Below are 14,749 nucleotides of genomic sequence, written 5' to 3' on the forward strand. Positions count from 1 at the left end.
TAGTGTGGTTGATCCAATAGCCTTAGTAGTTTCAATTCCCGCCATCTTACTGATCCTATTGAAATTATGCGCGGACGAAGAGAGAACGAAGAAAATGGCAGCAGATGGGTATCGAGGGAATTGAGGACCTTGAATTATTTCGGCGTACCTATCCCCAGCTACTGGTCTTTATAGACCCAGCTTGGAGAACAGTTTTCTAAGGAAATGACATAAAAACAATTGGTCCCCACTGCGACTTAGTATTCGGTGCTTGGGAATGCGGAAGATGCGTGTTTTCCTCCGGAATATTGAATAGTGGTGGCGGACTACATGTTGTGGCGTCCGTCCTAAGTATCATCAATTTCGGCGGACGACGGCAGAGAGGTGACGATTAAGGATAGGTGGTAGCCCGGGGCATATGACCGAGAGGAACGAGCCTCTTCAAGGGAACAGGTCCATAGACAGGTCAAAAACATCGTATTCGTCAATTCTTAGAGTATGTCGCCTCAACGAGTATATATATATCGTTGCTATGCCTACTACTTGTTCCTCTTATAGATCTTCCTCAAAAACTCGGTGAATACACTCTTCTTCAAGCCCTCGGATTCATCCACGTCGTCAATCATTTGCCTGATCTCGGCCACCTTGGCATCTTCATACTGGGCGTATACCTCATCGAGTTTGAGCTCATCGTAGAGATCCTTAATCTTCCTCTCGTGGGCGGCTTCCTTCCGGCCATAGTTCTCTTCCAAGAGCAGCCTCTGCTCAGCATTGCACCGTTCCAGCGCCTGGACGGCTAACCACGAGCACTTGCCGTCCAAAATATCAGTGCCGACCTTGCCGAGCACGGTTGGGTCGGCAAAGTTATCAAGGTAGTCATCCTGAACCTGGAAGTACGTCCCCATGGCCACAAGGATGCTCTCGGCCTGCTCCATGTTCCTAGGAGAGGCACAGCCACAGTAAAGCATTGCGAGCGCGACGGGCAGGTGGAAGCTGTAGTACGCCGTCTTGTAGGCGACGATCCCGTTGTACGTGTCTTGGTTGAAACCTGCAAAATTGACGACCGCTGAGTCTTGAGGGGCAACCAGCATGTCGTAAGTTTGCCCTAATTCGATTCGGAAAGACACGTCATGGAACAGTTCCACCATATCTACCTAGAATAAACAAGAAGTAAGGCTACGAATAGTGCCATCCGAGGTCGTCAAACTTACATATGCTGGATGATCTCGGAGATGTTTCTTCAATAAGATATATATAGCGCTCTCGATCATAGGGGCGTCATTGACAGCAATCATGCCAACATCGGGCATAAGATACCAGCATGGCCTGCCGCGGCGCGTACTGGAGGCGTCCATGAGATCGTCAAGAACAAGCATCATAGCTTGCAGGAACTCGATCATCCAACCCAGGGTAGCGGTATGGAAATACTCCTCTGGTGTCAGGTCGCGCTCCAGCAGGAGCCGCGCCGTATCGACGACGGAGAGTCCGCGGTTGCATTTTCCACCGAGGGCGTTGTGACTTAACGACTACAGCAAGAGAGCGACAGAAAAATAATCAACATCGTGACTTGAAATGCTTCCACCAGAGAGTTTCATGGGCACATGCAAAGAAAAGGGAAAGGGCTTTGATGGTGGACAGTGTGTGCATCAATACCTTCTCGAACCATTGCCAAACCCGAACCGGAAGGCCGTATTGTTCAATGCATTGCTTTTTTATATCATCCGCCAGAATCGGGAAAATTCCCTCGAACCTGGTAAGAGGGGCGGAAGCCATCTCCTTGCAGGTGGGATCGATCTTGAGAGTTTGGGGCGTTTTCCATCGCCAACGAATGCTGCCTAACACTTATACTCGGATCGCGGGAGCCTAGGGCATTTGAGCCTTAGTCCGGCGGACAGTGTGTCTACGCTGCCTACGCTGTCTCGGACTGGAAGTCGTAAGGGCGGGAAAAGACAGCTATCCTTGTTATCCCTGTTACCTTGACCCAATCACACTAATTTCCGCAAAGGCCGAGAGGCCCCCAAACGAGGCGCCCGCCCCAAAGGCCGCGGGCGCGGGGCGATCCCGACCGATGAAACACCAGTCGGAGCGTGGCATTGCCCTCGGGCCCGAAACTGGTCTTTGTTTGGCCCGACAGTCCACGAAAGTACACCACCATGCCACGGGGGCCCCTTTGTGTTTCAATCCTCTCCTTCCTTCACCCTCCAATCGGGGGCATGTGGTATTTGACACAGCGACTCCAAATTCCCTTGCTTTCGCGTGCGAGCTTCCTATCCATAGATTCCATTACCGGAAGAGCGCGCTATCATCTCGCATCCAAAGGAAGCATGGCGCCCCCGAATATCCTCATTGTTGGTTGCGGCATCGCAGGCCCGACACTGGCGTCGTTTCTGCTGCTGGCTGATATCCCCGCCGCCCAGAAGCCTCACATCACCATCCTGGAGCGCGAGTCCACGCGCAGCGCTCATTTGCGCGGCCAGAACATTGACATCCGCGGTGCGGGTGTGACCATCATCCGTAAGCTCGGTCTCGAGGCACAAATCCGGGCTTCCACCACCGGAGAAGAAGGCGTCCAGCTCGTTGATGAGCATAATCGCGTCTGGTCGCAGAACCGCGTCGATAAGACCGGCAAGATCCAGATGCCAACGAGCGACATTGAGATCCTCAGAGGTCGGCTGGCTGAGCTGTGCTGGAAGAACAGCCAGCGGGTCAGCGCTGAAGCTGAGCGCGAAGGCGCCAAGGGCATCGAGTACATATTTGGCGATTATCTCGACGAAATCAAGCAGGATGCCAACCAGGTGCATGTGCACTTCGCCAAGAGCGGAGAGACAAGAAGCTTTGACCTCCTGGTCGGAGCCGATGGTATGCAGAGCCGGACACGGAAGATGGTCTGGGGCGAAGAAGGCGAGAAGGACCGATTGAAGCGGATAGGAATGTTTGCTGGCTTCTTCAGCATCCCACGCGAGGAACAGGACGGCAAGTGGAGACGGTGGTTCCATGCCCCTGGCCGGCGCGGCGTCATGTTGCGACCAGACAGCCTCGGCGTCAGGTCCACTATCTTCATGTACGTGGTGAATGAGAAAGACCCCAGATTTGTCGAGGTCGCGACGAAGGGGAATGGCGGCGTCGAAGCCCAGAAGGCCCTCCTGGACGAATACTTCAAGGACGCTGGGTGGGAGTGCGACAGAATTATCCGGGAGATGAAAGCAACCGACGATTTCTACTACGACGCTGTCTCGCAGGTGAAGATGGACAGCTGGACGAAAGGAAGGGTGGTGCTCCTGGGTGACGCAGGGTAAGTCAATTCCCCCTCTATTCCCACTCTGGCCTTTGGTCGGCTTCTCCTCCCGAAGTTCTTACCAACAATCGGAAAAGTTATTGTGCGTCTCCCATCTCGGGCCTGGGCACGACCTTGGCCTTCAGCGCAGCATACAAGCTGGCAGGTTACCTCCAGCCGTACATCAAAGGAGAAAGCGCGGACCCGTCAGCTGCGCTTGCGCAGTACAATAAGGAAATGCGACCTATTATCGAGGATGGGCAGGAGCTAGCCCCCGGCCAGCCGTATATTATAAACCCAGAGACCGCCTGGGGTGTCTGGGTGATGCGAGTCCTCATCCGGTCACTATCATATACCAGGATTATCTTCATTGTCGTCAAGTTCTTTGGAAAGATTCTCCATTTGGGACCTCAAGCAGCGGATTACGTCCGAGTTGAGGACTTTGGCTTTAGGGAGATGTCAGTATGGAAGGAAGAGGCTATTGATAAGCAGAGTTAAGGAGAGAGGAGATCATCTCTTTATGTTTTTGTTTAGGAGATATCCAGATTCCAAGTTATCCAAATCTCACCTTATCATTCAAGACGGATCACCACCAAGATATCGATAGTGTATGAATGCACATAATTTCATGATCTAGATGCCTATATATTTGTCAGAAGTAGGACACACGAATCTACATATACACGGGTCTGGAGATAAATTAGACATGAACGCCGATTGTGTGGAACATGACTACTACCTGTTGATACAGGGCCGCTCAAAATCAGCTTCACCTTTGATTTGTTTTCTTTTCTTTTCTGAACTTTATTCTGAAACACACTAGACCCTCTATGATCTAGTCTGTTTTGAGATCCTGAAATGTTTTGTCACTATAGATTACGTGGATGGCGGGGTTGTAACTTTCCTGAAACATAGATACAATCGTTATGGCTACGGTTAACTGTGAGGTTCACTTGGGTCAGAGCTTTAGTATACAGTACCGTGGCAGCTTCACATATGATAGCGCTTAAGTTCACGTGTTTAACTCATGAGTAGTGTAAATGAAAATATACATCATCTCTCAAGGCAAATACGGTAATTCCTTCTGTCTCTAATCAGATCACCTGCGCAGTCTAGTTCTCAGTCATGTGGCTTATTGAGGCTTTACCGAATTAGGAAGTTTGGACGCCACGATAGGAGCCTAGGGCTAAGCGAAACATGTCCCCTTTCGACTCATCAATTTGCGAATTCTACCTGTGACTACGCCTAGATGTCACGCCTTCTCAATCTGCCCAGCGAACTGCTCGCTCGCACATTTTTTAATGTGGATCGTTCATCATTAAAGTCGCTGCGCCAATCCTGCCGTTTCATATCACAGCTGGCCACCGATCAGCTCTTCAGGACCGTGCACCTGCAGCCCAGCGAGACAAGCCAAAATGCGTTACAAGAGATTTTGAACAATCCCAGTCTACGTCGGATTCTGCGAAAGATCTACATAGACACCGTGGACGAGAGTCTTGTACGATTATCTTAATCCAGCTCCAAGCAACAACTAATGCCCACAGAATTATGATGATGAAGAAGAGCAAAAATGGCCCCAAGGCTGGGACAATCTTGTTCCGCAAGTGAAAGAATTGCCTCGGCTGAACGCCGCCGTTCTGTGCTTCGATAAGGGGTTTACTTCAGACAGCAAGGATCGGGATGACCTCCATTATATGGACTTCCCGCAGACGCCTCAATTTCGCTTCCACGCAATGCATAAGCTCTTCTCTCTTCTCGAATCCTTACGGCACCCAATCCAAGATCTTGGTATTCGCAACCTGCAAACGGATAACCCCAAAGATCCGAAAACACTTGCGAAAATGGGGAAGGTCCTGTCGGGCCTACTGTCCCTTCGCCTAAGCATTACCAGCGAGACAAATGACGCCGCTCCTGAGCATGATCTCGAGGTATAACCCACCCCATCCTCCATCGAGATGCCTTTTCTAAACATATCAGTATCCGGAAATCCGCAAGTTTTTCAAGGAGTTGCCCAGCACATGGCTGAGTCCCGCTGCGCCTTCTCTCCAACATCTCTCGCTCTGCTCGCGTGAATACTCGGGCTTTTACCCTCACCTGGATCTCTCCAATCTGTTCTTTCCACGCCTGAAGACGCTATCACTTGGAAACTTCTGTTTCTTCCATGATGGCCAAATCGACTGGATTCTGAAGCATGGCGACACCCTCGAGGAAATCTACTTCGATGACTGCGCCGTCCTCTACGACTTTTGTATGAGGGAAGAGAATGTGGACGCCTGTGCTCTACCTAGGGACACTTTGGTGCGCCGCGAGGGCGATGAGTCTTTGTATGGTTCGTTCGAGAAGCGATGGCACCATATTTTCGATCTATTTGCAGAGAAACTGCCAAAACTGCGACACTTTCGAATCGGCCGTAGTAATTGGTACCCGGATATTCCATTTGAGCAGGAGAGGGATATCAAGGTCGGGCTGTATTACAATCGGTACATGTGCTGCTATGATGGATATGGCCCTTCGCCTTATATGGAAGGTGAGGATCCCAACGAACTCGCAAACCTTGAGAATGCGTGGAGACCGTCACCAGAATGTGACGATGAGGATCGCGCGGCACTGCGGAAACTATTGGCAAAGCTTGGGCAATCGGTCCAGGAAAGTTATTCGGATAGACACTCTGGTGGTCGTATAGTAGATCTTGTTCAGAGGAGATACGGATCCGCAGAGTGATACAGTATCTATGGATTGCAATCACTTGGGTAAAAGAGCCTCCACCTAGGCAGGGCTTCCAAGGTTGGAAATTATGCAGACCGTTTCTAAGTCGGCTGGGGGTTAGTGGCATTTGCTAAGTGATTGCTCAACATTTAAAATGATGTTACATATGAGAAAGCAAGAATATACCTCCAGGGCTATCTACGCAATATCCTTCATCCTTCAAATGCTGGTGAATCGACACCTAGGACTAGACGTAGACCACCTGGTTATCCTCTGACACCATGATTGATTGATCCAGATATTGTGAGGTTCCATTTCTAATGGGCAATTCATGACTTGGACTGGAGCCACCCCGGGGTCGCAGGAAATTTAGCTTGCGTAGGGCTGTCAATAAAGAGGTTCTTGATCAGAATCCACATTTTAAAACTTCTTCAACATCTCTGGCTTTGCAAATAGAAGACTCCTGTGGAGCTGTGGAGGATGAGATGTTGGTAGAGGAAGCGAATTCGAGACCTGGCCAAATAACCACTAACAAAGCGGATTTCCCTTTTGTTTGCTTTGTTTGCAGGATCAACATTCAGAGGCCGTTTAGACCATACAAGCTCATTACTGATGCTATTTTTACGCTGTCATTTACACACGTACTGGAATACTGCCAAGAAAGGGGTTTGGGGGTAGATTAACCGTAATAGGTATAGCGACGTTTTAAAAGAGGACTCGAGAAAGAATCTCTGTGTAGCTGGTGAATCTGATTTCGATCCAGGCTGTAGAAATTCATCCCATTTCGTCAAATCTTTTAGCTTCGTGGTGGGATTGAATCGCTTTAGCTAATTACCATTCAAGGCATGCGCGCTGGGCCATAACTTTGGGCAGAGGCATATGTACACATGTACTCTTACATCACTGAAGCTTTGGGCTCTACAACAATGGAGACATGGGCACTTTGGAAAACTAAAACGATTCGAGCATTCAAAAACAGTAGTTTGAAATGCCTTGATTGAATCCTAGAATTCTCTTTGCACCTGGACACTTGGCCCGTGTACAAGTCGAGTTCCAAGCAGAGTGGGGACTTTTCAAGCTGTTCTTTAAGATGTGCACCTGCCGTCGGCAAACTAAATTCCCGTCAATCTGCGCCCAAAGGAAAAAAGACAAGTGCCCGTCCGTCTGTGCCATGCCGTTCTGTCACTGCCTGTTACCATGGTCATCCCAATAGCTCACTTTTGCAAGCTTATCGGGGCGAGAAAGTGACATAGAGGGGTCTCTTGACAAAAACAGCCCATGACAGCTGATCAGTCCAATCCTCAGGGGTGTTCTTGTCCAGCTTGAAGTCGTACTTCATAAGAAGTTTGGTTATGATGAGTCGGGACTCTGCGTTAGCCAAGTTTTGGCCCAGGCACTATTATCAATCAAAATGTCAGCCGTGGGGGTCTTTGGCCGCTAAATACAACGAGGACATAGGTCTTACGTTGTAAGCACCAACGCTGAAGGGGTGGTAGGGCTTGTGGTTCTCGTTCTTGAACTCTGCTGGCGGGTTGGCCAGGAAGCGCTCGGGACAGAAATCCCGAGCTCGGTGGAAGTAATCGGGGCTCAGAGCAATTCCCCCAAGGGACATGTTGCACCCGGTCTGCCGTTCTTTTGTGTCAGCTCTCAAAAATGCACGCTAAAGTCTCAGAGAGGGTCTTCACTCACTCCCTCAGGAATGTACAGGCCGTTAGCGTAGCCACCCCCCTTCGGCGGGACACGCCAGAGCAGGGTCGTGACCGGGGGGTATAGGCGCATGGTCTCCTCCAGACACGCGGTCAGGTATTTCAGCTTGTGGATAGAAAGGTGATCAACCTCATCTACAGAGGAAAAGGTGGTCCTGATCTCCTCGACCAACTTCTTCATCGCGTGGGGGTTAGTGCCCAAGAAGTACACAAGTCCAGTTAACAGAGTGGAAATTGTTTCAGAACCGGTTCCAACCAGGGTCACGGCGGAAACCACCATTTCTGCCTTGGTCAGACCCTCGCCACTGGCGTTATCATCAGCGCTCTTGATGTCAATTCGGTCCCAGAAATCACCCCGAATGCCGCCATTTTGAATGCGATCCTCAATGCGGTTGCGAGCATACTTGAAGTTGTCCAAGCGGGCTAGCTGAAATCGCTTCGGGGTGCAGTATGGGGCCAGCCACATCAGGCCGTGTTCACGGAAGAGGAACTTCATCTGGCTGTCGAAAGCAGTTTGGGCGAAAGTTTTCATCTTTCAACCATGGTCAGCTCATTACATATCGAACTTGAATATGGCGATGCCTACCCATGGATGGACCTCCCCCTTCTCGATACAGTTGAACGGCTCACTCCAACCCAAGTCGCTAATGACATCAAAGCCAACCATGACCAGCCTGTCAATCAAAGTTAGCCCAGAGACATGATAACCACTGTTTGCGTAGTTCACTCACCAGTCTGTGATGTTAACAGTTTCCCCAGTTTTGGCGAACCCGTCGACCTTGTTGATGAAGAAGTCGATGTACCTGCTGATGAGTTTCTGCTGCTCTTGAAGGCCCTTCTCGGAGAATGCGTAGTTCAGAAGTCTACGGAAACGAGCGTGCTCCGACCCGGCAGTGTTCATGATGCTTTTGGGTCCGCCTTTGCCTTGAGGAACTCTCCGAGGGTGTCTTGGCCATTGCTCCCTGCCTGGAACCTTGGCGAAAATGTCGTGCCAGCCTTCCTGATTGGAAAAGCTGAGTTCATTGGGAGCAATTCGGACGACATGGCCGTACTTCAGGTGAACAGCTGCTGTTCTTTGCGGGAGGCGACCTGACCACTGCCAGTAATCCTGTGGTTGATGTTCGTTAGAGGTTGATTTGGATGAAAGGTTTGGATATTGTTTACTCATACCCATGGGATTTTGCTAATGCGATTGATGAAGGGCCCCGGAACGTTGGCAAGAGGATGAAAGAAGAGATTATAAACCGCATCGGCGATGAAATACAAAGCCACACTACCAACCAGAAGGGTGATTGACTGGTACACTGGTGTGAGCAACAGCTTCCGCTGGACTGCGAGGTCCACGTAATTGTTGAGTACGTGCTCTATGGACTCCATAATTTCTGTAGAAGTTGTGAGCCTGTCGAACTGGGAGAAGAAAGGGTGGATGCAGGTCGAAAAACAGAAGCCTTCCTGCGCCAGAGTTATAGTTCAGTAGTAGCACAGAGACTGGCCGATTCCACCGGAGGTTGGGAGAAAAGCATAGTGCTTAGCCTTTCGACCACCTAAGACGAATCTTTGCGGATTCCTTCGTCAGCCAATAAAAGCCGAAGTGACTCTATTTTGGTCCGCTGGAGCCGTGTTCACGACTGTTTCAATGTCAGCCTCGGGTCCCGAAAATGAACTGGGGCAACGGGGAGGATTCGAGCCTTATTCGCCCGCGGTCCCACTCGCCCGCTGTCCCTGGAGAAGCCCCGACGCAAGGCATTAGAATCGGGGTAGACCGATACCTACTCGGAGCCCGTCCACGCATAATCCCCTGCACCCCACACGCCGCATCTAATTGCGTGCGGAGCAGTCCGATGCACTGTCACTGTTGCTTCACCCCAACAGCCGAGTAGACATACACTAAAGCGATAAGATAACCACATTCAAATGCAATAGGCACCTCGTATCACCAATTTTCTTTTGCTGGCGAGAGACCGAGCCACACGCCGGTTCTTTTCCGACATTGCAACGGTCGGTGCTGCCGTCTCACCTCATGCAGCAACGAGCCCCCACTGGCGGTGAGACCGATTCCACGCCCGCCCCAAAACCCCAGTAAAACCCGAGGCCAATTGTTGACCGCACCAACACCCGTTGGCGCACTTGGTCAACCCAGTTTGTTGCTGCACGCAACGCACCAATGATGGTAGTTGTTGAGTGAATAGCACGCTCGGCCCCGACACCTTTCATATGTAATCTTCGTTACTCCGATCGTTCATTCTTTAACGTTACACACATCCAATCACTCAACCAGACAACCTTCCTCTTCTCAATGGTAGACTTATTTCCGCCACATATTCTGCTTGCGTCGCGGCAGTCACAGCGAAAGATTATAGAAACTTCCCTCAGGTCATCCGCATCGTCGTGTTTTTTTATTGTGTGATCGAAGCCCCAGAAATGGCGTCATGGACTGAAATTAATATACATTCGAAGAGAAGGCATTATGTCACCGTCAAGGAAGCTGGCAGCTCAGCTAAGGCTCGCCCCTTTCACGACTGATCCCAAAATGCCCAGTCTAAAGAGCTTAAACTAAAGTCGCCATTGTGATTCATATCTGCTCCATCCATGTTGCCAAAGAGCTCATCAAACACCGGTCCGGGATCTGCAGCCTCGGAGTCAACCTCTGCATTGGCGTTGACGCTCTGCTCTCGCCTTTGCTCTTTCCCTTGAGCCTGAGCGCGCAGAGCGGTTATGAAAGCGGGCTCCCGAGGGGCGTTACTTGGCGGATTCGCAATCCACGCCTTAAGCGTGGCTCTACCAATAGACACACGCAAGGACTGTTTACCCTTCGCCAATTCTTCGTAATTCGAGTAGACTTCACCGACTTTGCCCCATGTGGCATTGAGCTCGGACGGCGAGTAGAATCCCACCTTAACGAGGCTGAGCAGGATACACAGAAGCGCATCCCACAGGAAAAAGGCCCGCATCTGCCACCGAAACTTCTTCAAGTTCAGATTGCTGTAAATCGCGCTGTTTCTATCGAGGATAGTCTGCGCAAGTGCGCAGAGCTCCTTTCGTTGGGTGTCATTAATGGTTTGCTTGATCAACGGCGGCATTCGAGTACGTAGTCGGATGGCGTCAGTGGCCGACCGTACTACGCCCGTGGCCAAAAAATGCAAGGGGTTCAAGATGTCGCAGTACCGAAGGAATTTGGTCTCGATGAGGCCTTCGACCTCATCAATCAGCCTCTCCACATCCTCTGCGTCCCTAAACTGAATTGTCGTACCGCCATGCTTCATTTGGACGCCAGTGCGGGTGTAGAAGTTGGAAAGTTCGATTCGAGCCAAGCAAAATATCATTTCGGTCGCCCTTCTTTGCTCCTGTGGCTGTTCCGTCATCCCGGGGAAGATTTGGTCGTCGTTAATATTCAGCGGGGGTTGGGTGTCCCAGCTATCCGGGGATATAGAGATTCCAGTGCCTGAAACCTGGCCCGCGTAGCCGTCGAGCGGAAGAAGCTGCCAGAAGAGCCGCCGGCGCATTTGAATATCAAAGGGTGGCAGGCCGAGTTTCTCACCATCCCGGTGCAGTCCCATGCGTTGGGCGAGACGAATCGCAATGCCTGTCAAAATCCAAAATGTATCGGGGTCGATTTCACTTCGCATTGCAATGAGAAAGAGTATATACGCCTGCAATACCGGCAGCGCTGTCGTCCTGAGCCACGACGCGTTAACAAGTGCCTGGCAGACGGCACTACGATATTTGGACATCAAGCGGTTCCTCGACACGGCAAATTCTCGAAGACAGTCGGCGTCGCACATGGAGAAGACGGCAAAGTAGTATATGACGAAAAGCAGACATTCTTCGCTTTTCGAAGCTGTGCTAGGCTGCTGGGAGACCGATTCGACCATTTTTACCACGGTGGGAATATGAAGGACCTTGCAGAGAGGCTCGACATTGTTCACGTATGCGTCCCAAAGCTTCATCGCGTCCTGGCGGGTCGGATGTTGTTCGGTGAGGCTCTGCGTGCCTCCAAACACCGCCCCAGCCACTGCGTGCGCTGCGAGACGGCCAAGTAGGCCGGTGGGGGTGCCTTCGTCAGGCCCGCCGTCATCACTATAGGACTCACCTTGATCAGAACTGGACAGCTCATCCAAGTTGCCTTCATCGTCGTCCAGAAGAAGAACGTTGTCCACGTATCGAGACTTGCCGTCGCCAGACAGCAGCTTGCCTGGCTTGGCCGGTTGCGCAGCCGGCGCAGCCAATGGAGTTTGAGCGCGGAGCACAGGAGTCGCCGCGTCGTAGGTGGAGGAAGCTGATGCAGACAAGGCCGCGGGAACGGGATTTTCAGGCAAGATGCGCTCGAGCGCATGTTGAGTCTGGCTCCGCCTCCGCTTCCGCCTCGGCGGCGCGGGGGCCTTGTAAACGCACTGCAGTTTTGACTTGCGGCAGCTCGAGCATACCGGTACACCTCGGTCGCACTTGATCTTTTTCCGCACGCAAGCCTGGCAGTTGAAGGGCATGGTGGTGGTCAACTCGGTAGCAGCGCCACTAGGTGCGTTGACTAAGCGAGCCACAGCTGGGGCGGGCGCGATTGGGACCTGCTGCGAGGCAGCCCTGACATTTCGGTGCGGGGGGTCCGTGGATCGTGGCATGGGCGTGGACATATGTCCTGGAGCGCCTTCACGTTGCGCAAGCCCAGGTGGTGAAATGCAAGGATGGATGAGCGCCTACTACGGTTAGCCCCAGCCCCAGCGAACAATGCACTGGCTAGTGCGTCAAGGGCACGGGCCCAGCCGCTCGCTGCGTCGATGATGAATATGTCGGCGGAAGTGTATCACCAGAATATAGTTATGCATTGCACTGGGGAAATAGGTGACGGTGTGCAGGATTGCAGTAGATATGATGACTAACGGCATGTGCTTATCATACAGCCCCGCTTGCAGATTTACCATTCAGACACAGTTTCTCTTCTCTTGTATCCCCTACTACAGACGCGGCTCTCCTACGTCTGACGGTCAATTGTCGCTGAGCACGTCAATAACAGTGCCCAGTCCTTAACCTGTCTAATTGCTTGATCGTGGATCCAAAATGCCAACTAGCTTGACAGGCTGTTTTTAGCCAACTGACCCTCCAAAAGCTCAAGAAGCAATGCTGTGAGGGCCCAATTTAGGAATGGTTCAAAAGTGTATTCAATGTATTCACACTCATACCCTAGACCGCGTGGGGGCTAGAACCTTCGTGTTTTGTAAGCGCGCAGTGGCTGTCAGCCTCAGCGGGGATAAACCTACGACATGCGCACGACGCGAGAGGATCATGTGAACTGGAGCAACTTTTAACCGTGACCAGTGCACGGGAATCATCATCTTCAAGGTGGCATATACTACAGCTTCGATCTTTCAGTCGCACTGACATTTCTCGACGCCAGAAAGTCCACACCACAGGACCTGAAGCAGACCGCGGAAATCCTCGTTCCCACGAGAGGGTTACATACATGGGCAAGACAACTATCTGCGCGCTTTGCGGGGCATCGAAAATTGCTATGGAATCGGGGCCCTTAGGCTGACAGCCGCGATGTTGTCAAAAGGACGTGTTGTCGTTGGTCACGTACAACTTGAACCCGGGAATTTTCCTCCGAGCAGCATTCAATGGCAGTGGTGCCGGGCATGACGATGCGGGCGCGGTATGCCTGGATAAAGCTGCGAATAATGTCAAGGTTGTACAAGGACGCGTCGTCGCCGTACGAGCGCGCGCATGACTCAGGAGAAAGCATGGGTGAGCAGCTGCTCCTGGACCTGCGACGGCGGCGACTTGGTCACGCGAGCGGCGATGCCCTCGACATCGCTGGCGTCCGGCGCACAATGCAGGCCGATGAGCAATAAAGACCCGGCTGCCTGGCTTGTGAGCTCGTCTACCCTGCTCGGCCTGATGTGGATGGCGAACCTCCAGGCCAGCGGAAGCTCGACGCCAGGCTTTATCTTGCCCGAAGGGCATACCATGTCGTGGAGGGCAAACTCGTGGCACGCATCGGCCGCATTGCCTTTCGGCGGGCGCATGGCCTCGATGTCGTGCCGGATCAGCGGCCTGTTGCCCGTCTCCGTGCCCAATCTCTCGCTGCACCCGATGGGTGACTCGTCGCCGACCTCGGGACCTACGCGGGACCGGAACGAGAGGTCCGAGAACGAGGCTTTGGACGTAAGCGGAGGCGCTACGATCGAACGGAAGAAATGTAGGAGCGCTGGGATATGAGAGCCATCTCAATGAGTGAGGAGGTACCGTCCGCCCCTCCATGGCAAATAATGCTCTTGACGGCCCCGAGGTGGAGCGTTCTGGCTTCTCCAGCTCCTCTTTGATTCGATTCAGTTCGCCTCGCACCGACTCTTCCGTCATGCCGGTGACGCCGTGCGCCAAGATCGACTGAAAGCCGTCGGGCCGTTGTGCCTCCAGCTTTTGAGTAAGGTTGCCGACGTACACACCTAGGCAGAAGGAAGCTCGCAGAGCCTCGGCTCCGTTCTTGACCACCTCTGCGAGTGTGGTGGACTGGGCCACTGCGGCTCCAGGGAAGAGACCCATGCTTTTGCCTGCCACTGTTGTCACCTTCTCGGGCCTATTCAGTTTCCTTTCAAGTGCCTCATGATGCCTACGGTGCTCTGTTAGCAGTCGGATGGCTGTATTTGCGATTTTCCTGGGCCCGGTGGATAGGAGGATGCTCACCTGATAAACAGGCCCAGCTGCAGGACAATGAGTAGGGCGCTTTCTATGGCGGGTCCCAGACCAAGATATCGCAGATAGCCGTTCTCCGACAGCGTTGCGATGTTGTCAAAGTGCGGCACCTGGCTCCTGATATGGGGTGGCAGCTTGGAAATTTCCTCTTGCAGGACAAGCGTCGACTCTCCGAAATGGGCATTGAGGAACCGAAACCCCCTCTCCTTGCTGTGCTGTTGTAGGCGGCGAAACAAGTCGGTCAAGCCTTCACTTGGGAACTTGTTGCCAAAATCGAGCGCCATCGGCTCATTGCAGACGCCGCTCTTCTCCCAGGCCTTGTCCTCGACTTGGATAGAAAGAGACATGGTGTGATGAACGATGCGCAACATACGCAGCTTGATGCTGCCTCAGGGAGTCA

At 52.2% G+C, this 14,749-nt stretch overlaps 6 protein-coding genes across 6 annotated transcripts; 2 read left to right on the forward strand and 4 right to left on the reverse strand.

The window, feature by feature from the left end:
• Positions 1–518: 518 nt before the first annotated feature.
• On the reverse strand, positions 519–1,752 carry N7482_009674 (FPP/GGPP synthase family protein; the record flags this gene model as incomplete). Its single annotated transcript, XM_056691798.1, has 3 exons — positions 519–1,133; positions 1,191–1,505; positions 1,633–1,752. The coding sequence occupies 3 exons, from the start codon at positions 1,750–1,752 to the stop codon at positions 519–521; spliced, it is 1,050 nt and encodes a 349-aa protein (XP_056539504.1).
• A 551-nt stretch (positions 1,753–2,303) lies between these two features.
• N7482_009675 (putative FAD-binding monooxygenase) lies at positions 2,304–3,751 on the forward strand (the record flags this gene model as incomplete). The annotated part of the gene is made up of 2 exons (XM_056691799.1): positions 2,304–3,271; positions 3,352–3,751. The coding sequence occupies 2 exons, from the start codon at positions 2,304–2,306 to the stop codon at positions 3,749–3,751; spliced, it is 1,368 nt and encodes a 455-aa protein (XP_056539505.1).
• A 751-nt stretch (positions 3,752–4,502) lies between these two features.
• On the forward strand, positions 4,503–5,974 carry N7482_009676 (uncharacterized protein; the record flags this gene model as incomplete). Its single annotated transcript, XM_056691800.1, has 3 exons — positions 4,503–4,751; positions 4,798–5,181; positions 5,231–5,974. The coding sequence occupies 3 exons, from the start codon at positions 4,503–4,505 to the stop codon at positions 5,972–5,974; spliced, it is 1,377 nt and encodes a 458-aa protein (XP_056539506.1).
• A 1,213-nt stretch (positions 5,975–7,187) lies between these two features.
• N7482_009677 (cytochrome P450) lies at positions 7,188–9,042 on the reverse strand (the record flags this gene model as incomplete). Its single annotated transcript, XM_056691801.1, has 6 exons — positions 7,188–7,355; positions 7,425–7,583; positions 7,649–8,197; positions 8,252–8,339; positions 8,397–8,773; positions 8,836–9,042. The coding sequence occupies 6 exons, from the start codon at positions 9,040–9,042 to the stop codon at positions 7,188–7,190; spliced, it is 1,548 nt and encodes a 515-aa protein (XP_056539507.1).
• Positions 9,043–10,178: 1,136 nt separating this feature from the next.
• On the reverse strand, positions 10,179–12,293 carry N7482_009678 (putative C6 transcription factor; the record flags this gene model as incomplete). Its single annotated transcript, XM_056691802.1, has 1 exon — positions 10,179–12,293. The coding sequence occupies one exon, from the start codon at positions 12,291–12,293 to the stop codon at positions 10,179–10,181; it is 2,115 nt and encodes a 704-aa protein (XP_056539508.1).
• Positions 12,294–13,385: 1,092 nt separating this feature from the next.
• N7482_009679 (Non-reducing polyketide synthase vrtA) lies at positions 13,386–14,696 on the reverse strand (the record flags this gene model as incomplete). The annotated part of the gene is made up of 3 exons (XM_056691803.1): positions 13,386–13,777; positions 13,839–14,266; positions 14,341–14,696. 3 exons carry the CDS (start codon positions 14,694–14,696, stop codon positions 13,386–13,388), a joined length of 1,176 nt encoding a protein of 391 aa, XP_056539509.1.
• Between the last annotated feature and the right edge of the window lie 53 nt (positions 14,697–14,749).

Source organism: Penicillium canariense, assembly GCF_028826845.1.
Source record: "Penicillium canariense strain IBT 26290 chromosome Unknown utg000007l_segment0_segment0, whole genome shotgun sequence".
Lineage (NCBI taxonomy): Eukaryota > Fungi > Ascomycota > Eurotiomycetes > Eurotiales > Aspergillaceae > Penicillium > Penicillium canariense.